General features: G+C 41.1%; 1 protein-coding gene across 1 annotated transcript in view; it reads right to left on the bottom strand.

Moving 5' to 3' along the window:
* Positions 1-21,113, bottom strand: part of ACE2 (angiotensin converting enzyme 2) — a 32,655-nt gene extending 11,542 nt beyond the window's left edge. The window contains exons 1-7 of the mRNA XM_072138450.1: positions 20,582-21,113; positions 6,180-6,338; positions 5,913-6,003; positions 3,277-3,420; positions 1,936-2,051; positions 1,032-1,140; positions 536-633 (exon numbers count right to left, since the gene is read on the bottom strand). Of these exons, the coding sequence (XP_071994551.1) occupies positions 536-633; positions 1,032-1,140; positions 1,936-2,051; positions 3,277-3,420; positions 5,913-6,003; positions 6,180-6,338; positions 20,582-20,767 (903 nt within the window). The 5' untranslated portion in view covers positions 20,768-21,113. The remainder of the gene's footprint in view (positions 1-535; positions 634-1,031; positions 1,141-1,935; positions 2,052-3,276; positions 3,421-5,912; positions 6,004-6,179; positions 6,339-20,581) is intronic.
* Between the last annotated feature and the right edge of the window lie 4,166 nt (positions 21,114-25,279).

Raw genomic sequence — 25,279 nt, 5'->3', positions numbered from 1 at the left:
GACACAATTTGAATATTAAATCCCGCGCTCAGTCCGAATCAGTTGGATCGTCCGACGGCACGCCCCCCGATTTCTGTCACATGAAAGCCAGCACTGCTGCGCCACAATCCAATCGTGTGCGACACAATCCCCAGTTAAATGTCTGTCACAGCGGTACAGATCCCAAAAAATTTCTAAAATCCAACTAAAGTGCGATCCGTGGGACCCTTAGTAAATAAGCCCCAATGTATCTGTTCAGTAACAGAATGCAGTGTATAGAGGTAAAACGTGGTCCTGGAAAAGTCATACTAATGTTATTATAAGTCTTTATATAAACGTTTAATTATTCAGAAATATTATAGTAATTTTATAAGTGATGAAGCTAGTTTATAGAGATGATGAAATGATGACATTGGCAGCTTTTGAAAATGAAATATTCATTTTTACTCTATGCAAATATGATCAGAATAAATTGTAGTTCTATGAATTGATGTTGTTATTATACATTCTTTATTTATTTTAATGACTCTTTTTTTCACCAACTCTAAAAGATTACCTGTGCAACCATTGTGGGTGTAACATCAATGCTTTCTCGATCCGGAAATGGAACTACAAGAGGATATAAATTTGTCCAAAATCTGCCCCACATGTCACCTATAGAACACAAGAAATCAAATTAACTAATATTGCAATGAACATTACACACACATATGTATAATTATTATTAATGAAAGAAAATATGCATGTAGTGGAAATGTGATATACAGGCAGTCCCCAGTTACATACAAGATAGGGTCCATAGGTTTGTTCTTAAGTTGAATTTGTAGATCCAGACAAAAAAAAACAGAGTTTCAAATTTTTTTGCTGTAATTGGACCAAGGATTATCAATAAAGCTTCATTACAGACGTCTTACAGTTGAACATTGCAGCCTTGGACTAAAGTAACACAGAGAACTTCACCAGAGGTCACAGTGGGCAGAGGGGTCTGTAGCTAGTCTGTAAGTTGGGTGTCCTTAAGTAGGGGACCGCCTGTAGTTTATAAAATGGTTTACCCAGCAAATGAGCAGGAAGACCTCCATTGGAATCGATATATTCATAACCATATGTTTTCTGCAGGTTACTTCTCACATATGCATGTAGTTCCCGGTAAAGTGGTAGAATCTGTAAATCAGATGGTAAAAAGTAATTTATCTTCACTGATGTGATAAGCCAGAGATGATCACTATAACCCTAGGGCACCATAGCAGTAATAAGCTTTACAGTTCTGAATCTTCTACATCCTTTTCGATCACTAATAAAACTGGTATCTTGCAGCCACCACTAGGGGGAGCTCAGTACATAGGAATTAATATGGTTTCACTGAACTCAGTAGAAACTGTAAATATATTTGCACAGAACTTTATGTAAAGGCAGCTGCAGAAAAATGTAGATCTAAGTCTAGGAATCATGAGTTCAGAGCCCCCCATCAAATATATCTTAGGTACCCCCTCTATTGCATAGCTCCACCCTGAATGTTAGAGCAAGGAGTCTTTGGCTCCATGCTCTTCCATTACTTTAAAGTCTGGTACCCCAAACTATTAATTGGGTTGCTTTTTGGGTAATCTGCCCCTAGAGTCTAGAGACCAACTCTTGGGAATTGGAGAGTGTACTGGAATGACATAAGCTGTTCTTCTTCACCAAAACACAAATATGCATAAGAAGTGAAACATCAGTACTTTTTGTGACCTGCTGTGTTCTACTGAATCAAAAAACACACAAAATGGTTCAGTTTTCGTTGCTCCGAACCTGTTAGATGCCACCATCGGCAGTGCCGAAAGTCATGGAAAATCAGCATCTAACTCTCAATGTTGCAAAGTATGTGAAAAATGAAAAATTGTTTGCTATTGCTGCAGGTATCCCGCTGCTTTTGCCATTTGCATTAAGGAACAACTTAAGGATTACGAATTGATCAAACACCTCTTCAAATGTCCTGTTGACATCGATGATCACGTCTTCTCTGGTGTAAATATACGTGCTATCAGAAGTTAAGGTTTCATAATTTCCTCTCCAATAATCTCCATAATCATCATATCCTAGAGAGAGAGAAGAACAAGAAAATTAATTTTATTTTCTTAATATTTAATTGATATTAATTTATGTGGTGCGAAAATGTGTCACTGCAAACTAGAATAGGTCAAAAAAGTTGCTTTCTGTCCCTATATTTCTTATTGAATGTCACTACCTCCTGATCCCCCCTAAACAGGTATTTAATAGTAGGTGGAGTTATCTCCAAGATGGCCGCCATCTACAACTACATCTCCCATGATGCTTTAGTTCTCAATAGCTCCTCCTCCCTCTTATGCTTTGCTCCCAGTGATGCTCTAACAGTCTGTCCTGCTCTGTTACCATAATAATGATGTGTAACTGCCATCACTGCACTGAGATGACGTCTCACCACAACACAGGCCATACTGGATGCACTGCAACCAACCTACTACAGCCAAACTTAGAGGTGATCACATGACCTGTACCTGCACCTGCATGTGGACATGTGACCAGTGGCCATCTTCTGTCCTGTGTCTGCTCCATAGTAGTGATGGGAATTCCGGCTCTTCTTAGCGAGCTGGCTCATTTAGGATCCACTCACTAAGAAGAGGCGGCTCCTCTTGGCTCCTGAATGGCTCCCTATTACATGTATAATAGGGAGCCGCAGTACAGCCAGTGCCTTGACTCCACAACACTTTTAACCCAATTGCATCGGGTTAAGGGGGTGTGGTTAGCCGGTTAGGGGCGGGGTTAAGTGAGCTAACGGCTCACTGAGGGGAGCCGGCTCCTCTCATTTGCGGAAAAGAGTCGGCTCATTCACGAATAACACATCACTGCTCCACAGGGACAAAGACACAGGACAAAAAAAGGCCACAGCATTTCAATTCTTCATTGTAATTTATGACCACAACACTTTTCTTCTAAAGGTAGAAAAATTTTAAATAACAACTAACTACATATAAGCTTATATGAATTATGCTTATTCCTGGAATACCCCTTTAAGAGTAAATTGCACTCAGCCAATGATTGCTGTGGTCAGTGAATGGTTGAGCGCTCAGGCAGTATAGATCAGTAGGGAACTCTGGGAAAGTTGAAACGGGAGCAGCAGATTTAAATCTTTTAAATCTACGTCTATACAGAAAATTCATAGCTCTGTAGAAATTTTAACTTAGAAACAACATATTAAAAAATAGACATTGAGTGGACAATTCTATATATTGGTTTTTCATATACTCGGTGTAGCATGTATAACCCTGCTAGAGCATCACTCACCATTCAGCACAGCGGCCTCATTTTCCAAATCAACATATTCTTCATAAAGTTTTCTCATCCTTTTACCAGCTTCCACTCTCCATCCTTCCCAGGCCCACAGCCTCTCGTGATAGTCTGTGCTGTCTAACATGATACTGTCCAAACCTGTGGTTGTAAGAAGGTTATAACGGTTTTGTTATATTAGAGTCCTTGCTTTGTTAAACTGAGTCAGTTATTTTGAAGGCATCATATAAAAAATAGTCCGCCCAGCAGGGAAGATATAGTATTGACTCTAGATGTTCATGCAACATAGTGCAGAGGCATCATGGGATTCATAGCAGTGCAAAAGAAGAAAATAAACTCTGAAGCTCACGATGGGGCTTATTTACTAAGGGTCACGGAGCGCACTTTCATCAGACTTTGCTGTTTTAGGGATTAGCGCAGCTTTGACAGGTATTTAACAAGTTTCTGCGCTGGGATTGTGTCGCACGCGATCGATTTTTGGCGCAGCTGCGCCGGCTTCCAAGTGACAGAAATTGGTGGCATGCCGTCGGACGATCCGACTGATTCCGCAGTGCAGGATTTAAGATTCAAATTGTGTTGCAAGACAATGCACTTACATGCACTAGGAAGAAGAAGGTGAACTCTGTCGGACCTGAGCGGGAAGCAACACATTCAGGATATCGGGCGCACAATCTTAGCGAATAGCGGCACAGCGCATTATCGGTGGACAATCCACTTTTGGTGAACTACAAGTAAGTAAATGTGCCACATTTACTAAGGGTCCGCAGACGTGAATCCGTCTGGGTTTCCCAAATATTTCCGATTTGCGACGATTTGCCCGGGTTTTTGGCGCACGCGATCGGATTGTGGCGCAATCGCAACGGCTTTCATGCGACAGAAATCGGGGGCATGGCCGGCGTACAACCCGATGGATTCGGAAAAGCAGCGGAATTTTAAAAACCAAGTGTGTTGCAAAATCAAGCACTCACATGCATTGGGAGGAAGATGGTGAACTCCGACAAGAAGAGCACGAGCTTGGACACACAAGCTTGCTGAATTGCCGTAAGACCCGGATCCTCGTCGCCGCTGGATCGCGACAGGACCGGGTAAGTAAATGAGCCCCAATGTGTTTTTTACTACAGTGGTCATATATACACTGCTCAGAAAAGGAACACTCAAATTCCACTGCCTAGATCTGAATTAATTATAAATTCTCATTGAAGTTAACTGTGCTGACAACAAAATCACAAAAAAATCATCAAAGGAAATCTAATTTATTAACCAATAGAGGTCCGGATTTGAAGTCATCCACAAAATTAAAGTGAAAAAACCCCGCTACAGGCTGATGTAAAAAACAAGACAAAATGAGCCTCAGTATTGTGTGTCGCCTCCACATGCCTGTATGACCTCCCTACAATTCCTCTGCAATCCAAACAAGTGGTTCAGGTAGTGCAGCTCATCCAGGATGGCACATCAATGGGAGCTGTGGCAAGGTTTGCTGTGTCTGTCAGCGTAGTATCAAAAGGCTGGAGGCGATACTGGGAGACAGGCCAATACACCAGGAGACATGGAGAGGTCCTTAGGAGGGCAACAACGCAGCAGCAGGACCTCTGCCAGAGCCCCACAAATGTGCGTGTGTCTGCAACTCCAAATGCGACTCCATGAGGATGAAGAGTGAAGAGTGATCAGCTGCCTGCAACATCCTTCAGCATGACCAGTTACAGAGGGTCAGTAGTGGTATAGGGTGCCATTTCTTTGGTGTGTGGTGGCATGTCTTTGGAGCCCCACGCAGCCCTTCATGTGCTTACCAGAGGTAGCCAGACAGCCATTAGGTACCAAGATTAGATCTTCAGGCACATTGTGAGACCATAAGCTTGTTCGGCTTACGCTGGTTTCCTCCCAATGCAGTACAAGGCTTGACCTCATGTGGCTGGAGTGTGTCAGCAGTTCCAGCAAGATGAAGGCATTGAAGCTATGGACTGGCCCCCTCGTTCCCCAGACCTGAATCCGATTGAGCGCATCTGGGACATCATGTCTCGCCCCATCCACAAACGTCACGTTGGACCACAGACTATCTAGGAATTAGTGGATGTTTTAGTGCAGGTCTGGGAGGAGATCCCTCATGAGACCATCTCATCAGGAGCATGCCGGGGCGTTGTAGGGAGGTCATACAGGCACGTGGAGGCCACATACAACACTGAGCCTCCTTTTGTCTTGTTTTACGGACATTACATCAGAAGTTGGATCAGCCTGTAGTGGATTTTTCCACTTTAATTTTCTGGGTGACTCCAGATCCAGGCCTCCATTGGTTAATAAATTTGATTTCCATTTTTAATATTTTTATTCAACTTTGTACAGAATAAAGTATTTACTTCATTCAGATGTAGGATGTGTTATTTGAGTGTTCCCTTTATTTTTTTGATCAGTGTATATATTCAGTGGTACATTGTACAAATTTTGGCACATGATCATGAACCTTCGCATTTAGTCTCCGATATGCACAGATCTTACAACGGGGCCTGCCTTGGCTCCATCAAGATATTTTTGGAGGAAAATGCTTGCAATAAAGCCCCCAAAGTAGATGTTGCTGCTGTCTTGCAGGGGTTTCATCCATATTAACACAGTTTTGCTTTTTTGTATATGAAATAACTTACCTGGTTCAAAGGCCAGACAGCTGGATCCATCTGGTTTGCATACGGTCTGTGTACTGTAGATTGTACTCATATCATTCAGAATCTTATTTAGCTGTAAAAAAATATATATTGATGACAATGAAAAGTGAAAATGTATTTCATGTGGCTAAAAATGAAGTTAGAAAGCAGTAAGAAAGTAAAAAGAACATTACAAAAAAGTGCAAAAAAAAATGACTGCCCTCTCAAAAAAACCCAAAAAATCTGCATTGTAACCACATCTCTACTTACCCTTGAATATTTGTCACTTGGTAGAATACCGGCCCCTTTATTTCCCAGATAGATGAGCTGTAATTTCACCCTGTTGTCTGTCACTTGATTTGCTGGATATCTTCTGGAGAACTCACTGGCATTGGTGTAAAATACAGACCAGCGCGCTCCAGCCGCATTCTGCAAATCAAGAATATTAGTAGTATTATACAGAATGTGACTGAACCAAACTCAATCTAATGGAAACATAATGGGGGACATGTATTATCGTATCTGCGCCTAAAAAATGCCGGGAACTTTCGTTTTTTTGGGCGCAGAATTGTTGCGGATCTTTTATAATGAGTTTGCGCCAAAAAGAACAGATGTTTCCGACTATCCCGACACCTCCGTCGGTTTTTTGTGCAAGTAACTTTTCTGCATTATTTTCCGCGAAAGGGGGGGGGTTGTAGCAGGGAGGATGAGGTCACAAGGTGGGTGGGGCTTACTTGAATAAAAGAGAGGGACCTGGCTTCCAGCTTCCTCTTTGGAGGTCTGCACGGAAGAGAGATGCCCACCCTTTAGTGGTGAAAAACTTTGTCACGCAGCGGTGGGAGATGCTAGGAGGGAAGTTCTTGCAAGGTTTGCCGCTGAACGCATAACCAAAAAGGGAAATGGAGGAGGACTATTCTTGTAGTCGGTTAGGTGGTTAGGGTTATCTGTGACATATTTGTCTGCCTTCTGGCCGGCGCGGTGCAGCAGGGGTAAGCAGTTACCGGTTAAACTTGAGTGTCACCCCTCTTAGACCTTGTCAATTCGGTCTGTTAATGCCCTTTATTTGTCATTGTTAATAACGTTATAATATATACTGTTTTATATATTTTTGTTTGTTAATAATACAGGCTGTTGTGGCCTTATTTATTCCATTGTCATGCAGTGTCTGAGTCCATTCTTAAAAGGAAAAGCGGGAGGAGCAGATGGGGAATACCCATCGGATTTTTTTGTTTGTTGTTACTGTATATGAGTTAAGCCCATCTCCTACTGTGTATAACAATTGCTGGGACACTATGTACAAATGAACTTTCCCCCCTGGGGATCAATAAATTACTATTGAATCTAAGGAAAGGGCGGTGAATAGATTTTAGGGTGCTTGATCCTTTAGCAGTCTGTTATAGTGGTGTATGATTGACTGGCACAGGAACCTCTCAGAGGCTCTCAGCTGTTAGGGCAATCATGATGTCATAGGGTGGGGCGGGGGGGGGGGCATATGGTCCATAATCGGGGTCAAGATGGAACTGAAATTGAATATTTATTAACAATAGGAATCCACTGATCTATAGTATATTGTAGAAACCTGAGAAGCACACAACATTGCTTATGTTGGATTGTTTATGCTTTTTTTATGCCTTCATTTTTGTCGTCTCGTTCTGTTTTTGTTCTCCTTATGGGGCATATGAACACTACTGAAGGTGTCCATGGCTTAGACTCCCTTTATATGCCAGAATGGTGGGATGTTGGACACTCGATACAAGCAACTTCTGTTTTGGCAGTACTGAAACATTCACATATTACACAGAGGGTTTTTTTCTTTTCTTTTTTCTCTTTCATTGTACCTTTTTTGGATGTTTTACACCTTATTTGCGCCTAATCCATAGGTTTTTTTTATAATTAGAGATATTTTTGCTTTCTCGGGGCAGATGTGCTTGTTTGTATTTGCAACTTTTTAGGCTCAAATCATTAGAATTGTGCTAAAAATAGTGCAAAGCTACACTAGCAAAACCTAGCAAGTTTCTTTCATGAAAGGAGGTGCAAAAAAAGGCACAAATTGTGCCAGGTAAAAAGCAGGAACAGAAAAGTGAATTGACCCTTATGATCAAAATAGACAAAAAGATGGAAAAAAAGATGAAACAAAAACAAAGAGAACTAACTATGATAATTGACCCCCACACAGTTTTATTTAAAGGACACCCGTCATCAGATCTCTGCCACTAATCCTGTCACCTCTACCTGTTGGAGCAGCTCACAAGGATCCCATCCCAGCCTTTATCTAGTTATTTCATACATTATTCATTGTAAAATCATCTATTTTTTATCATGTAAATGAGGCTGGTCACATGGTCAGAGGCAGTGATGTCACCCCTGTTACCCCTCCCCTCTCCTCCCCCTGCTCATGTCTGTGTGTAATGTATAGTAAAGCATGGCTAGTGTGTGCTGCATCCTCCTAATATACAGGTGAGAGACACAGACATGAGCTACACATGAATCTGACATGTTCTGCTGTAACATGGCTGCCTGGAGCTGCTGTATCTCTCCTATACACACACACATGCACACACAGGCTGCAGGGGGCGTGGCCACCAGCACCAGGAAGCACATCATTATACAGCCTCACACCATTATACAGGCTGTCAGTCATGCACTGGGGGTGTGGCTGTGCCTCCCACTCATGAATAGAGTGGACAGCTTGAATATGCTAATGCTTCATTGGACATTTCACAGGTCATTTGCATACAGCTTTAGGACCTCATTGCTTAGGTTTACAGGCATGTAGAGGGACAATGAAGGGATAGAGGAGATGCTCTCTAATGGCAGTTTATGAAAATATATTTAGTTTAGGGGGGTTATTTTGCATGACGGGTTCTCTTTAATAGGCCAGCCTGTAATGTTACATTTCCCCTGCAGAGGTCACTGCAGGAAATATATGTGATAAGGAGGGTTCTACTGTATGGAAATTGTGCATTAACCATCTGCAGTACAAATTATAATACAAAGTTAATATATTTTTTACCGTATTTTTTGCAAATTATAATTAACGAAAAATCTTTATTTCTAAAGCACCATCTTATTCTGCAGTGCTTAGCAGATCATGGGGGACATATACAAATAAAATAAGACATTACAGAGCAATAACATTGTTCGATAGCTCGATAGGTAATAGATAGATAAGATTTATTGCAGAATGAAGACGAAGAGTTACAATTTGTTTTGACAAGACATAGCTAAGATACGTGTGGGGTTAATTATTCATCATTCTGAACGAGTCTTCACCTATAGGCATTTATGATTACAGCAGCACTTGTAGTAAGTTACTTAAAACATTTACAATATAAAAAAAAAGTAACCACCACCTTCTATAATAATATGTTTTCTTTTTATTACGGAGCAATTCACTTTATTTTAGTTTATCTAAAAATTATAGACAAGTGAGACTATGTATTGCTATATGTGCAATAGCTAAATAAGGGTTATTTCACTGTGGGAGATTCGGGAGCTAGAAGTTACAAGAAAACCCTTTCTCGGGTATATCTTTTTTTAAAAATCTGAATACTATGGCATTATGAAATTCAGAAAATCTAAGTTTGGATACTACATAATTTCCTGGACCTTCATCTATTCTTTACTAGTTTAACCTTGTGCTCCATATCCAAGGGGTGAACCTAGGCAAGCTATAGAAAGATGTCCTCTCTGCTCCATCCAATAGTAATATATCACTTTTTTTTTTTAGTGGGGGTCAGGTCCTGCTTTGTAGCAGGCAACTGTGCCACTAATGCTGCCCCCCATATTGCTGCAAGTGAAGCTTCCTGAGGCAAGAGGCTCAAATCGCCTAATGGCTGTTGCACCCCTGTCCACAGGCTCGGACAGGTGATCAGATGGATCCACCGGTGGGGCCCTGAGTTAGGTGGGCCCCCAAGCCTTGCATAAGTAGTGCTGGATAAGGTATCCTCTCTGAAATGTATACATATATTTAGCATAGAGCATCTCAACTATCCTATGTTATTTATATGATTTTATTAATAGATTATGTAACAAACTTATAGCTGTGGTGGGCCCCAAGATCTGATTTTACTGGTGGGCCCAAGGTATCCCAGTCCAACCCTGCCTGTCTTACTTGAGATAAACTTTTTGTTAAACTCCATTCAAAGGGCTGTAGCCATTATTAAGAATATGACTATTGATGTCACATGATGCCACATCTCGTTCTGCTTTATTAAGCAGATTTTTGTCTGTACAGCTTCTTGTATAGAGATGTCCTCACATTCTGTCATTCTGTGCACTTCCTTGTATGGAATTGGAAATATACTAATGTGCAGTCAGGGTCCATATACCTATCCAGGCGCTGTATGAAGGTTTTGTACAGCTGGTAGATAGTAGGAATATAACACGCCCATATCACGTGGCCTTAGGGTCCTCTTCTGTAACGTGTACTTTGCTTTATGTATTGCTTGTGTGTATGTTAATGTTTTTCTGCACTGAAAAAAATGGTATTAAAGGAATTTTCCGTTATTGGGCAACTCTCTACATCCCAGGAATCCACCGCATATCCATAGTCCACAAAGCCATACATTTATATTGCACATAATATACTGAAGGTTTATTTTGCTGATAACATGGAGAGCAATATTATGGTTTAACTCTGGAGATAAGTTGCTTAGAGCAGCAACAAAATTCACTTATCAAAAACTAATTGGGTTCAATGATCTGTGAAAAAAAAAATTCTTTAACAAAACAAGTATCTAGTAGCACATTTAGTGGGATTGTTCAGTGAATTTTTATAAAACAGGGGTAAAATTTGGTTAAAAAAAGAGGTTTCATCGTTTTACCCTTTTACCCTACTCTATGTCCAGTGAGCCAAGAATCACTTTCTGCAGGCAGTGATTGGCTGAGGCCATTCAGGAGGTAACAGGAAGTTGAGAATCAGTGACCCGGAACCAATTATATTTCTTTCTTTTTTTTTTTTTTTAATTTCTATTTTCTACAAAAACATGTATAAATCTGGAGGAACCCACCAAATATTTAGTACTTTATATATACACACAATATTAACCTCAGGTTTACATTTCACGTGTAACTATTTTAGATAAATATTGTATAAATACAGGCGGTCCCCTACTTAAGAACACCCGACTTACTGATGACCTCTAGTTACAAACGGACCTCTGGATGATGGTAATTTACTGTATTTTAGCCCTAGGCTACAATAATCAGCTATAACAGTTATCACAGGTGTCTGCAATGAAGCTTTATTGTTAATTCTTGCTCTTATGACAATTCAACATTTTTAAATCCAATTGTCACAAAAATCCAAAAAAATTTGGCTGGGGTTACAATGATAAAATATACAGTTCCGACTTACATACAAATTCGACTTAAGAACAAAGCTACAGAACCTATCCTGTATGTAACCCAGGGACTGCCTGTATATTCTTCTTAGGCATTTGAAGATACAGTAACCCTTTAAGATGACACGAAGAGACTTGTGGGCAAAGTTCTTTTATGCCTCCGATAACTTGGTGACATCACTATTTGGAGAATTTTAGCAATGATTTACCAGGATCATTATAAAGTTTATAGACCAAGATTAAAAGGGACCAAGTTTTATATAGAAGATATTTTCCCAACTACATCTCTGCAGCATTTACATTGTCCATTAGAATTATAAAATGTTATTGGGCTGCAGACCCCCTTTAATACTTATAGAACAATAGAACAAAGCAGCGACACTTACTCATAGATCCAGTCCCTGTGACTGATAATCTTCTTATATTTGTTATCCATGGCCTCCTTTCTTCTAAAATCAACTTTAAAATTATGCTAATGAGTCGGAAAGGTTTCCGGGGGTGTTGCCAGAGCTCATCCATGTTGTAGCTTCACAGATGGTTACACTGGCTCCCCCTCCCCTGTTCCATCAGCACTTCCCCCTCCTGCTGCCTGATGAAATCTCACACAGTGGCAGGTACACAAAGGGGCTCCGGTAACACCCCCCAGAGCCCTTTTAGTTAATTATCATAATTTTAAAGGTTGATTTAAAGGAAGGAGGTCATGGATGACAAATATAAGAATTACCTTTAAACTTTTGTTAACCTATATTTATCAAATGTTCAAATCAGTATCACATTGGTGAATGTTTGCAAATGAAACCCAGAGTAACCCTCAATATACACACAGTGCAGGAGAAGACAGACAGCAACGGTGTTGGTTCTTGGTGTAGTGGCCAGAACAAGTTACTGTACTGCTAAGTAACTTGAATGGGAGCTGAGTTGTATTGATGTGGCTGGCCACTACACAGGTAGCAGAGTTGTCTTCTTCTTGTTCCATTCTCTTTGTATTAGCTACTAAGAACAGCTGTCGGGGGTTTTCAGTGTCAAAAGCCCACCAATATGATACAGATAACCTTAGGATAGGCAATCAAAATATTAAACTCAGAAAAACCCTGTATTATACAGCAGACACCACCCGTTAACACCCAGTCAGGTTTTTTAACTTTTAGAGTGTTGTGGTCAAGCCTTTGCAGTTTGCCATGATATCATATCAGATATAAATAAAAAGACAAGCAAAATCATAAACCTGTTAGGTGTCCACATGTCCAAAATTTTTTAGTCCATTAAAATATAGAAGTTATCCCATACACAGAAAACATTGTCTGATGCTTTTTTGCCACCCACAAAAATTTCAAAGGGGGTCAAACAGTTCCCAAAATACTACCAATGACAACAAAATATGACAACATCCCCAGCTCCTAGCACTGGAGTTTATATTTTGGATTTTAACTTGGTATGGCACTGAACAAAAGAATAAAGGGAAGGTGTAAAAACAGCCCACAAGAACATGGCACAACTGTAGGATTTACTTCCAGCTTCCCATTACATTACACAGAATAGTGGAAAACAAGCCCTCATATGGTTCTATACATGGAAAAATAAAAAATCCATGGCCTTCGGGAAGGTTGGGGGGTAAATAATGAAAATGGAAAAACTAAAAAGGGAGTTAAAGGAAATCAACCTCTCAAAAAACACAAAAAAACTACCCCTGCTCCTCTTCATCTTGATCCTGGCGCTGTCCGTTGCTAGTCTTGACATGCCACAATCATTTACAAAAGAAAGTTATGATTAGCAGCAATGAGCGTGGGGAGAAGATGTCCGGCGCACCAAGCTGCTAATTATGCATGCCCTCGCCAACTCTCTTTCCCATGCTGGGAGCGTGGTAAAGCGAGGTGGCTTGAATTCACCAGCATGGGAGAGCGAGGTGTGTATGTGCATAATTAGCAGCCCGGAGCTTCGGACATCTTGTCCCAACGCTCTGTGCTGCTAATTATGTTTCTTTTCTAGATGAGCCCCGCATGTCAAGACTAATGGAGGACAGCGCCGGGATCAAGATGAAGAGGAGCATGAGTGAGTATTTCAAGGTTTTTTTTGTGTTTTTTGAGTGGTTGATATCCTTTAAGTGGATAATGTTGTTGTATTGGGAAATCCCATTTTGTACGAAGAGTGGCCTGAAAGATATTTAATCATAGATTGTCCCTCTGCTAAGACCACCATCAATAAAACTTATGTGAGAGTTTACTCTATGAGGGATTTTATCATCCTCCTATGCAGATTTTTCTGGCATAAAAAAAGTTTCCCACAAATATTTGTATCTTTTATCTTGTCTACAACCCACATTCCACTTATAGTTTCATAGTTTCATAGTTTATACGGTTGAAAAAAGACACTTGTCCATCAAGTTCAACCAAGGAAGGGAAGGGATTGGATGAGGAAGGGATTTAGGGGAAACAATTCTATATAACATAACCATCAATGGTATTTAGGTGTAAAAAGGCATCTAGACCCTTCTTAAAGCTCTCTTCTGTCCCTGCTGTGACCAGCGCCTGAGGCAGGCTATTCCACAGATTGACCGTTCTCATAGTAAAAAAGCCCTGTCGCCTCCGGTGATTAAACCTTGATTTCTCCAAACGGAGACAGTGCCCCCTCGTCTTTTGATTTGATCTAATCTGAAACAACTTACCACCATATTTTTTGTATGGACCATTCATATATTTATATAAATTAATCATGTCCCCTCGTAGTCGTCTCTTTTCCAGACTAAATAAATCTAGTTGTTTTAATCTTTCCTCATAACCAAGACCCTCCATACCCCTTATCATTTTTGTGGCTCTACGTTGAACCCTCTCCAGCTCCAGGGCATCCTTTTTATGGACCGGTGCCCAGAACTGGACAGCATATTCCAGATGAGGCCGAACCAATGCCTTGTATAGTGGTAATATTACATCCCTATCACGAGAGTCCATACCACTTTTGATACATGACAAGATCCTACTAGCTTTAGAGGCAGCTGATTGACATTGCATGCTGTTATTCAATTTATGATCTACTAGTACCCCCAGGTCCTTCTCAACAAGGGACTCTCCCAGATTTACTCCCCCAAGGACATATTTTGCCTTTGGATTATTGGCCCCCAGGTGCATAACCTTACATTTATCCACATTAAACCTCATTTGCCAAGTGGATGACCAAACATTCAGTTTGTCCAAGTCACCCTGCAGCCTATGAACATCCTCCATAGACTGTATTACACTACACAGTTTGGTGTCATCTGCAAAAATAGACACAGTGCTATTAATTCCTACCTCTATATCATTAATAAATATATTAAATAGTAGTGGGCCAAGCACAGAACCCTGGGGTACACCACTCATAACTGGTGACCATTCCGAGTAGGAATCATTGACCACAACTCTCTGGATACGATCCTTCAGCCAGTTTTCAATCCAATTGCAAATGATTTCTGCCAAACCAATAGCCCTAATTTTACCCATCAGACGTCTATGAGGGACAGTGTCAAATGCCTTTGCAAAGTCCAAGAACACAATATCCACAGCTGCTCCTCCATCCAGGCACCTGCTCACCTCTTCATAGAAGCAGATAAGGTTAGTTTGACAACTTCTATTCTTAGTAAACCCATGCTGGCTATCACTTATTATTCTATTTGATGTCACATACTCCAGTATATAGTCTTTTACTAACCCTTCCAATACTTTCCCCACAATGGAAGTTAAGCTTACAGGCCTGTAATTGCCAGGCGAAGTTCTAGAGCCCTTTTTATATATTGGCACCACATTTGCCTTGCGCCAGTCACTTGGCACCACACCAGACATTATGGAGTCCCTGAAGATTTTAGACAGTGGTACAGCAATAACAGAACTGAGTTCTTTAAGAACTCTGGGGTGTAACCCATCTGGTCCAGGAGCTTTGTACACATTGATTTTATTGAGCTTAGAGTGGATAATGTCTACATTTACCCAGTCTAGTATATTACAGGGTGCATGACCTGCACTGGCACCACCCACGTCAGAAGTTCTCTCTTCTATTGTATAAACGGAGCTAAAAAACCTATTAAGTATCTCTGCCTTCTCCTGGTCTCCAGTCACCGATGCCCCATTTTCAGAATAAAGGGGTCCAACCTGTTCTGACCCATTTTTTTTTGCATTGATATACCTAAAAAATTTCTTGGGATTTGTTTTGCTATCTTTAGCTACCTGTCTTTCATTTTGTATTTTGGCTGATTTGATTTCTTTTTTACAGATTTTGGTAAGTTTTTTGTAAGTATTGAAAGTCTCTGGTGACCCGTCAGATTTATATTTTTTAAATGCCCTCTTTTTATCATTAATTGCCCTTTTAACTGTAGCTGTAAGCCACGCGGGGTGTAATCTAGCCCGTCTATACTTGTTACCTATTGGAATAAATTTAGAGGTATAAAAACCCAGGATAGATTTGAATTTCTCCCATTTAACATTCGTATCACCATGTGACAGTATCTGATCCCAGTCTATATCCTGTATTGCAGCCCTGAATTTTTGGAAATTAGCCCTCTTAAAATTCAAAGTTTTCGATTTCCCCACCTGTTTCTGCTTTTTAAAGTTTAAGAGGAAAATAATTATATTATGATCGCTGTTCCCAAGGGGTTCCCGGATACTGACATTTTGGACAATCTCTGCATTGTTAGAAATCACAAGGTCCAACAATGCGTCACCTCTTGTGGGATCTTCTACAAGCTGCACCATAAAATTATCCTGCAGAAAGTTGATTAAATGTCTCCCCTTCACAGATGAAGACGAGCCCTGACCCCAATTTATATTTGGAAAGTTAAAGTCTCCCATTATCACTACGGTCCCCCCCTGTGCAGCCCGCTCCATCTGTTTATATAGGTGACCCTCTATTTCCTCAGAGATGTTAGGGGGTCTATAAATTACACCAAAAATAATTTTCTCAAAGCTCTCTTGGCTTTGAATTTCCACCCACAAAGTTTCAGCCTCCTCACACTCTGAGACCACTGACTCATTCACAATCGCTTTTAAGTCTCTTCTGACGTACAGACATACACCACCTCCCCTTCTATTTGCCCTGTCTTTCCGAAAGAGTGTAAAACCTTGAATATTAACAACCCAATCATGCGATGCATCAAGCCATGTCTCTACTACACCAACAACATCTAACTGTTCCTCTAATATCAGAGCCTCAAGCTCACCCATTTTGCCTGTGATACTTCTGGCATTTGTGAACATACAATTTAATTTTCCACAGTTATTTATCTGATTTAAAGTAATTTTACTGGCACATATATCCTCACCACTGTTCTGCAACTTGTGGATCTCCTTATCCACCGCCTTGGTCCCACATACACCGCCCACCTCACCACCCACCAACATAACCTGCCCCCTCTCTGACCTGTCTACCCCTTCAGTGTCTTCCTTTTCCTCCTCCCCCGATCCTAGTTTAAATACTCCGCCACCCCTGCTAGGATCTTCTCCCCCAGCACAGCAGCCCCCCTTCCACTTAGGTGCAAGTTATCTGCAGAAAACAGCTTGTACCCCAGTGAAAAGTCAGCCCAATGCTCTAGAAACCCAAATCCCTCTGCTCTACACCAGGATCTGAGCCATGCATTTAACTCCCTGAGCTCCCGCTGTCTGCTCTGTGTAGCGCATGGCACAGGTAGGATTCCGGAGAATACTACCTTGGAGGTCCTTTCCTTAAGCTTTGAACCTAGTTCTTTAAAATTATTCTTCAGGCTCCTCCACCTACCATCTATTCTGTCATTGGTACCAACATGGACCACGACAGCTGGGTCATCCCCAGCCCCTCCCAGTAATTTATCCACCCTTTCCACCACATGCCGAACCCTGGCACCAGGGAGACAGCAAACCATTCGGTTGAGGCGGTCTTGGCGACAAATTATTCTATCCGTCTTCCTGATTATAGAGTCCCCTACAACCACTAGCTGCCTTGGCTTGCCTGCACTCCCATCCACCCTACTACTAGCTGGTCTGCTCCCCCGGCTGTGAGGGAGAGCAGGATCCGCTAGGGCTGCCATTTCTGACACTGACGTCCTTACATCATTGCACAATTTTGCAATTTTGCTTGGATGTTCAGAGTCAGAGTTGGCCTTCCTTTTCTTTGACCCCTTCCTACCCCCTCTAGTTACAGTAACCCAGCTACCCACCTGGCCCTGCTGGCTTTCCTCTCCACCCTCCACTTCTACCCCGCTTATTGCTTGCTCAGTGAGCAGCATACTCCTCTCAAGATTGTCAATTGCTCGCAGCCGTGCAATATCTTCCTCCAGATCTCTAACACGAGCTTCCAGTAGAAAAATATGGGCACATCTGTCACAGCGGTATTCACCCTCGAACTCTTGCTCCAGCAGTGTATACATGCGGCAGAGTGTGCACTGGAGCATACCACCAATCTTGCTAGCCATATCCTAGTAACAAAACTGTGATGAGTATATAAATCAAGAGATATAAAATGTAGGTTACTTACAGTTCTGTGGACTTCTCTTTTTCAAACTCCGCTTTTTTCAACTCACTTAAATTCACTAGCCACTTAGAATCACAAGCCAAAACTGAGCGAGCTCAAAAGTGAGTTGCTAGACCTTAATTTATCAGGTGTGAACACTAATCCCTCCTCCCAATTAGCAGACCAGGCAAAGAAAGGAAAAAAAAATCTATTTAAAATGTGACACTAAGAAAAGTGCTATTACCTATATACACAGTCCACAATCACCCAAACAACAGATTCACTCTTAACACACACAAATCTCCGCTTTTTTCAACTCACTTAAATTCACTAGCCACTTAGAATCACAAGCCAAAACTGAGCGAGCTCAAAAGTGAGTTGCTAGACCTTAATTTATCAGGTGTGAACACTAATCCCTCCTCCCAATTAGCAGACCAGGCAAAGAAAGGAAAAAAAAATCTATTTAAAATGTGACACTAAGAAAAGTGCTATTACCTATATACACAGTCCACAATCACCCAAACAACAGATTCACTCTTAACACACACAAATCTCCGCTTTTTTCAACTCACTTAAATTCACTAGCCACTTAGAATCACAAGCCAAAACTGAGCCAAACACAAGCCAAACACAAGCCAAAAAAAAAGTAGGTGGGGTATGGGTGCGGCTCTGCTGGGAAGACGTGCTTTTATAAGGTTATTGTCAATAATAAACCAGAAACTGTCAAATTATAGTTTTAATCACAGAATGCAAGAAGACACGCCAAATTTATTTCAAAGCATCTTTCACCACCTCCTTCAACTCTGTGCATCCTTTTAAAGGTATCGCTCCACTAATTTCTTCACACTTGGAATTTTTATCTAGGTCCCACCAGTTCTTAGCAGGCAGATATCAGTTACTTTTAACATCCAGTTTGCTAATTAAATACTCTACTGTGAAATGGGCATTTCCAGGCTATCTGCTTCCAGGACCACCCACCTGACAATAGACAGCCCATCTAGCAAATGGGGACAAAAGGTATTGAACAAGTAGAACCCAAAAAATTGATAAATGTGTTGGAATCAGTTAAGTGGAACCTATCAGAGGATGGAAGAGTTGGAGTTGTGAGTGAAGATGATATAAAAATGTGTGGATCTTACTACAGTCATACAGTATTAAGAGTCATATGAACATATGATACATGACGCTTAATGATTGGTTATACTGAAGGGTCATTTTCTAAAATGTAGAGGTATTTCACAGTGGTCTTTTCTAATGTTCTTTAACCTCAATCTTCCCTTTGTATGAAGTGGAGATCTCTTGATTGACCCTAATAAAGACCCTACTGGGTAGTTTCTGGTGACTGCCTTCTTTCATCCACATCCATCTTCTAGGTAAAGATGTGGTTAATGGTTTTTGCTGTGTTCCTGTCTCCTGTGTGCCTGTGTTCCGTACCCATCTGCCCGGATCTCTCGTTGCTGACCCCGGATTAGACTTGACTTGTGTCTGGACCTGACCACGAGACTGTCTCCTGCTAAGGTACCTCGACCTCAGCTGCCACCACGGGCTAGTAGCACCTGTGGAACGACCTGGTGGTATCCCGCCGCAGCAAGTCCAACCCGTTTTGCGGCGGGCTCTGGTGAAGACCAGGTGCCACTTAGACTCCGGTCCCAGGTGTCGGCTAGTACCACCTTCCGCGGTGGTCCAGTGGATTCATGCATCCCGAATCCTGACAATATATATCAATAGTGGAGCATTTAACATTCATTCTGCTGAACAAATTGACAACTGGATGTAACTATTGATTGTTACCATTGGTGTAACAACTGTCCGATCAGTGCTTTATATATAGAGACACACCTCTTTGACAAGGGGTATGGTAACACCCAGTTGACTTTTTGTTCATACATTTGTTGTAAAAATAATGAAGCAGCAGAACATAAATTTGTTAATGCTTGGATAGCGTTTCCATATATGAAAAGTGGTGAATTGACCCCCAAAGGTCTCTCCCATGCTACATAATGGTCTTTATTTCAATAAAATTGCTCTACATTAACACCTTTATTTATGAGAGACTGTTTCATATCTAATGTCGCTCCATAGTCCTATCCAAGTGAAATGGGCTGCAAGTCCAGACACAATAGTGCCAACATACTCTGCAGCACAGTACAGATACTGTCAACACTGTCATTGGTCCCCCCTCCTTCTGACTACTCAGACTACCTAAACCCAAGCAATAACAGAAAAAATCCAATATACAACAAATGATGTCATAGGTAAAATGTGAACACTGGTCTCCGGTGCCTCAAGGAAACATAACTGTCACACAGATACTTACATGTATTAATGCTTTGTTACATTTATCTATTCTCAACATTATATTAAATCAATATGTGAAGCATCACTTTTCAGAATAGTCTTCTTAAAGAGGTTTACCGGGTTCTACATCCTGGCCTCAGGACAGGCTAGTTATTTGTGATTGGCAGGTACAAAACCCAATCAGGTGATTGTAGCGGTACTTGTTGAAAAAGATGCTGTTGTCTGCATTTGGTACACTTTTACATGTAGTGGATCATTGTTCTGCAGGCCTAGCTAACATTGAAGTGAATTGGACTGCTTCTACGTTTTCTGTTTCCAGTCCCATCCAGAGTGTAGCAGCACCAATGCGATCAGTCGGTATAGATGCTGGGTCTTGGACTACCAACCAGTTACAAAAATAATGACCCATCCTAAGGACAGGCCATTAATACATATCGGCTGCAAAGCCCCTTTAATATGAATGGGGCATCCTAGTTTATTGATCTAATGTCTCGTAGAAGCAGGAGACAGATACATGTATCACACAAAGACATTGGAAAAAAAAAGAAATAAACATAAAACACAACAAAGTTCTCCACATACCATTTTTTGGGCATTCTCATCGCTGATATTTGTATTGTATTCCCATTGTGCGACAGCGTATTGATGATAGAGCGGCTCTGCTCCTCTTTGATATTCATCTAAAAATGCCTGGGCATCGCTGGTAACATCTTGGGTCGAGAAGCCAATTAGGGCCAATGTGCAGAGGAGCCAGAGGAGACCCGACATCCTTCTTCTTGAGTGGAGATTCCCTCTACTGATTCCCGTTCCTTTCAGTCAGTATGGAAAATGAATGTCTGTCGCTAGCCTTTGTACCATGCCAAAGGTTTCCTGCAGCAATTCAGGAAGTGCTCGTCCTGTTCGGATACGATACTTTATTACTCTGATACTGATCCCTGGATTTCTTATCACCGGTGCTAAGCAAAACAGAATTTTCAGATTTCGGAAGGAAATCATCCACGATTGAAATCAAATGCTATCTCAGAAAGACTTTGTATTTTCATTGTCATGGTGAGACTCCATAGAAGTTAACTATTTAATAGCAGCATTTTCTGTAAGCTGACAGCAGAAATGGACAGAAAGTAATTTTTATATCTTCTGCTGTTCTCCGTTCTATCTGAAATGAGAAAAAAATACATCTGGCACCACACAATCATTTTTGTAAAAGTTATGGGATTGTTGTTTCTGTAGAAATTTTTTAGCTGTGACTCAGTTACTCAGTATCCTCATATAGCACTGCTGTAGAGGCCATAGACCCAAGGTATGCAAGATCGAAACTTTCAGGGTCACAGGACCTCCTCCTCCTACTCTTCCTTTTGCTAAGGAGTATCAGAAGAATGTCACTTGTCCCGGGATATCACATTTAAGCTACATACACACAACTGTGTGTTCACCTGGGCCGCATCCTGGATGAGCATGTGGTTGGGTGCTTTATATTCAATTACAGATTTATTAGATTTTTTTTTTCCCATTATATTCTATGGAAGCTGCCCCCTATCTGCAGACCACCCCTTTCCTGTGCAAAGAGGTTTCATTGTATTTATATATTGTGCTGTGTGTGCAGGTCCTAATAGCCATTCATTAGAATTCATGTGATTGAGCTCTGTCTTTATTTCTGATACATTCAAACTTTCAAGCACAACCAGCACTGCTACATACCATTCCTGGGGCAGTGTGTAGAGACTTCTCATTGCAATTGGATAAGACGAAACATGTGATCGGACACATGCTTGTGACATCACATGCACCTAGCAGCTACAGCTCGGTAGCGCGCACCTCTCAAAGTGTCCCTCCCAACAAGATCCACCCACCCTCTATTACGCTTCAGCTACAGATACGGATTCCCAGTCCAAACAAAGGCAGGGAGAGCAGCCAGGGGGACAAGGTAAAACCCCTGCTAGCAGGCAAATGGCTGCAGATAATGGGGCATAGGTGGGGTATACAGAACATGTATCTTTTTGTAGTAATATACACCTGTAAATGCAGTGTACCGCTCATGCTAAGTGTTATAACCTGCTGGCAGCATGTTGTACATGCACTGTAATTTCCAACATACATTTATCATTTCAGTTAATTATATTATTACCAGTTTAGTCCATATTCTAATGATGCAGTTGGTGCACCCATTGATCCCGTATTCAGCATCGGGATCAATGCCTTCATCCAGTGTCTCCCAAGACAAATATAGTGGTCAAATTATCTCATTATCACACAGATTAAAGTGGGAATTTCTCAGAAATGGCAAAATGGACAGATATGCAGGGGGCGCCAGATTCATGAAGACCGCAAAACACATGTCATGAATCTGTCGCACACTGCACTGTTTTTAATAAATGTGGGTCACCAGTCTGTTTTCCTGTAATGACTATATGATCATACTATAGCAATTCAGTATTGTTCCCTCTGTTGATTTTATAAGGACTTTGTGTCACACTGACATTAAGAGACTGCAGTTAATCTACAAAGCCATGATCTTTGTATGTGGCAACGAAGAGAGAACTTTAACTGCACGGCACTTTAAAGGATAACTAGACTTTTAAACAAATTGCATATATATTATTAGTATAGATGATAATTATAAGCGTAACAATAAACTTTATATATATATATAAAACTCACCTTCGCCTCCTCTACTCAAACTGAGAGTTGATAGATAAGGAGAAGCTGACAAAGTTCCTTGCGACTTTACCTTGACAGTAAATGGATAGTCTAAGTTCGTTTTAGAGCTAAATCATAAACAAAAATATGGTTTTTCTATGCAAGTAGTTAACCTTTAGGGTGAAGACACACATGGTGTTTTTGGACCGTTTTTGGTCCATTTTTACTAAGTGCGTTTTCAGATCGTAAAAAACGCATGCATTAAAAAACGCATCAGTTTTTTAAAAACGCATGCGGTTTTTTAAAACGCATCCGTTTTTGTCCGTTTTTAATTGCGCAAATTCGGAAAACCGGACAAAAACGCATGCGTTTTCAAAAAACGCATGCGGTTTTTTAAAAACGGATGCGTTTTTAACGCATGCGTTTTTTACGATCTGAAAACGCACTTAGTAAAAACGGCCCAAAAACGCCATGTGTGTCTTCACCCTTAGAATTCTGTCTTTGCTTATGCGCTGGATGTGAACTTAAGATATACTGCTCACTAAAGGAGAAAGAAGGAGCAAAAGATAAGGCAGAGAAGCTTTTTTCTTTAATGAAGTTCATTGCAAAGATTTCTATTATCCTCTGCATTATCAATTTCTGGAATAAAAATAAATGCACTTCATAGTTTTAGTTTATGGTTTAACTGTGTGTAGCATTTCATATGTTTCTATGGCTTTAAGGAGGCATTCTGAGATTGGGGCACCATCAATGTACAAAGAGAATATAAGGGAGCACTTATAGTGTACAGGGATAAGAAATCACATACTATCATTTTATATTGGAAAAATTATTGTTACACGAGTAGAAGTGTCTAATGACATACTAGGCAATATTGGAAAAAACAGGAGCCCTGCTCAAAATACAGAATAAATTTCAATCAGGCATGCATCTCGCTTAACTCTGGAACTATCTACTAAAAAGTGCCAAAATGTCCTGCATCTTCCAAGCCTTTAAATTTAACCCAAAAACCCACCTGTTTAGGATCACCTTCAACACACAATAAATGCTCTGCACTCATCTTGTGTCTCTGTTTACCCTCCCATATAGATTGTCAGCACATCAGGTGGACTGGCAACGTTGTGTACGTTAAGGTTCCATGGGCCGATCCCTCGCTGGGCTGAAGCTCAGGCATAAAGTCCACAGCAGGAGAAGAGCCTTGCCTACAGTGCAGAGGCATCACTGATTGGTGGAGCTGGAGTGTGGGCTCTTCTGCTACAACAGCACAGCCTCTGTCTGACTGGCCCCACAGAGGATTGGGGACTCCTACCAGCTCGGAGCTTATGGCAGCTGAGTGCAGCTGCATGTATGCTGTGTGTCTGCTGTATGTGTATGGGGCTGTATGTATAGTGTGTGTACATAGTATTTATGCATGCTATATGTATGCGGTGTTTATACTGACTGTATGCTTCATGTACATGAACGTGTATGTGTATATGAACGAGTAATGTATGAAAATGGGTGTAAATATTTGTGAATAATGTTTGCTGTGGAATATACCAAAGTACTAGAGAGTGTAAAAAAAGAAAAAACATAGGGGCTCATTTACTAAGAGTCGTTCGCTGCACTTTTGTCGGACTGTGCACCGTTTTGAGGGCTAAAAAGGCTTGCACAGGTATTTGAAGTATGTGCGCTGGGATTGTGGCACACGCAACCCTTTTGTGGCTAGGCTGCTCTGGTCTACATGGGTGACAAATTAAGGGGCGGGCCGTCGGACGATGCGACTGATTCGGACTGAGCGCGGGATTTAACTTTCAAATTGTGTCGCAAGGCTAAGCACTTACATGCACCAGGAAGCAGAAGGTGAACTCTGTCAGACCTGAGCGGGAAAGCGACACATGCAGGATATCGGACGCACGATCTTGGTGAATTGCCGCAGGGTGCATCATAGATGGACAATGCACTGTCTGTGAACTCCGGTGACCCTTTAAGTAAATGTGCCCCATAATGTTCTGCAGTATTGCAGTTCTGCAGCAGTTACAATGTTTATTATAATGTTCTGCAGCACCTGAGATATGTAATACAATGTTCTGCAGCCTCGGAGTTATGTATTATAATGTTCTGCAGCAGCTGAGGTCTATTATGATGTCATGCAGCTGAGAGGTGTATCATAAGGTTCTGTAGCAGCTGAGATGTGTATCATAAGGTTCTGTAGCAGCTGTGTAGTATGTAGTATGAGGTCTGTAATGTGACACTCTGCAGCAGTTAAGATCTGTAATGTGATTTTCTGCAGCAACTGGGCTATGTATTATAATGTTGTACAGCAGCTGAGATTTGTGTTATGAGGTTCTGCAGCAGCTGAGAACTTCACAATAAAGGCATCAGCTTCTGCTAAACATCATAGTGTGTACCACAGCTGCTGCACTACCTGTAATGTATGTAAAATGAATTTTCCATCTTTGCATTTGTGGCTATAGTAAATTTCCTGACCCTACCCACGTCTGTTGACCCTTCATTCTTGGACCAACCCACATTATGGAACCACTTTTAGAATTTTTTCCAGGGCCACTTTAATTTCTCAATCTGCCCCTGTGTACACACAGTACATCTGCTATGATCAGTGTAATACAGGAGGGATAGAAGCTGGAGACATGTTATATTACT

The sequence above is a fragment of the Engystomops pustulosus genome, chromosome 2 (genome assembly GCF_040894005.1).
Source record: "Engystomops pustulosus chromosome 2, aEngPut4.maternal, whole genome shotgun sequence".
Lineage (NCBI taxonomy): Eukaryota > Metazoa > Chordata > Amphibia > Anura > Leptodactylidae > Engystomops > Engystomops pustulosus.
This window is presented reverse-complemented; position numbering and strand designations above follow the sequence as displayed.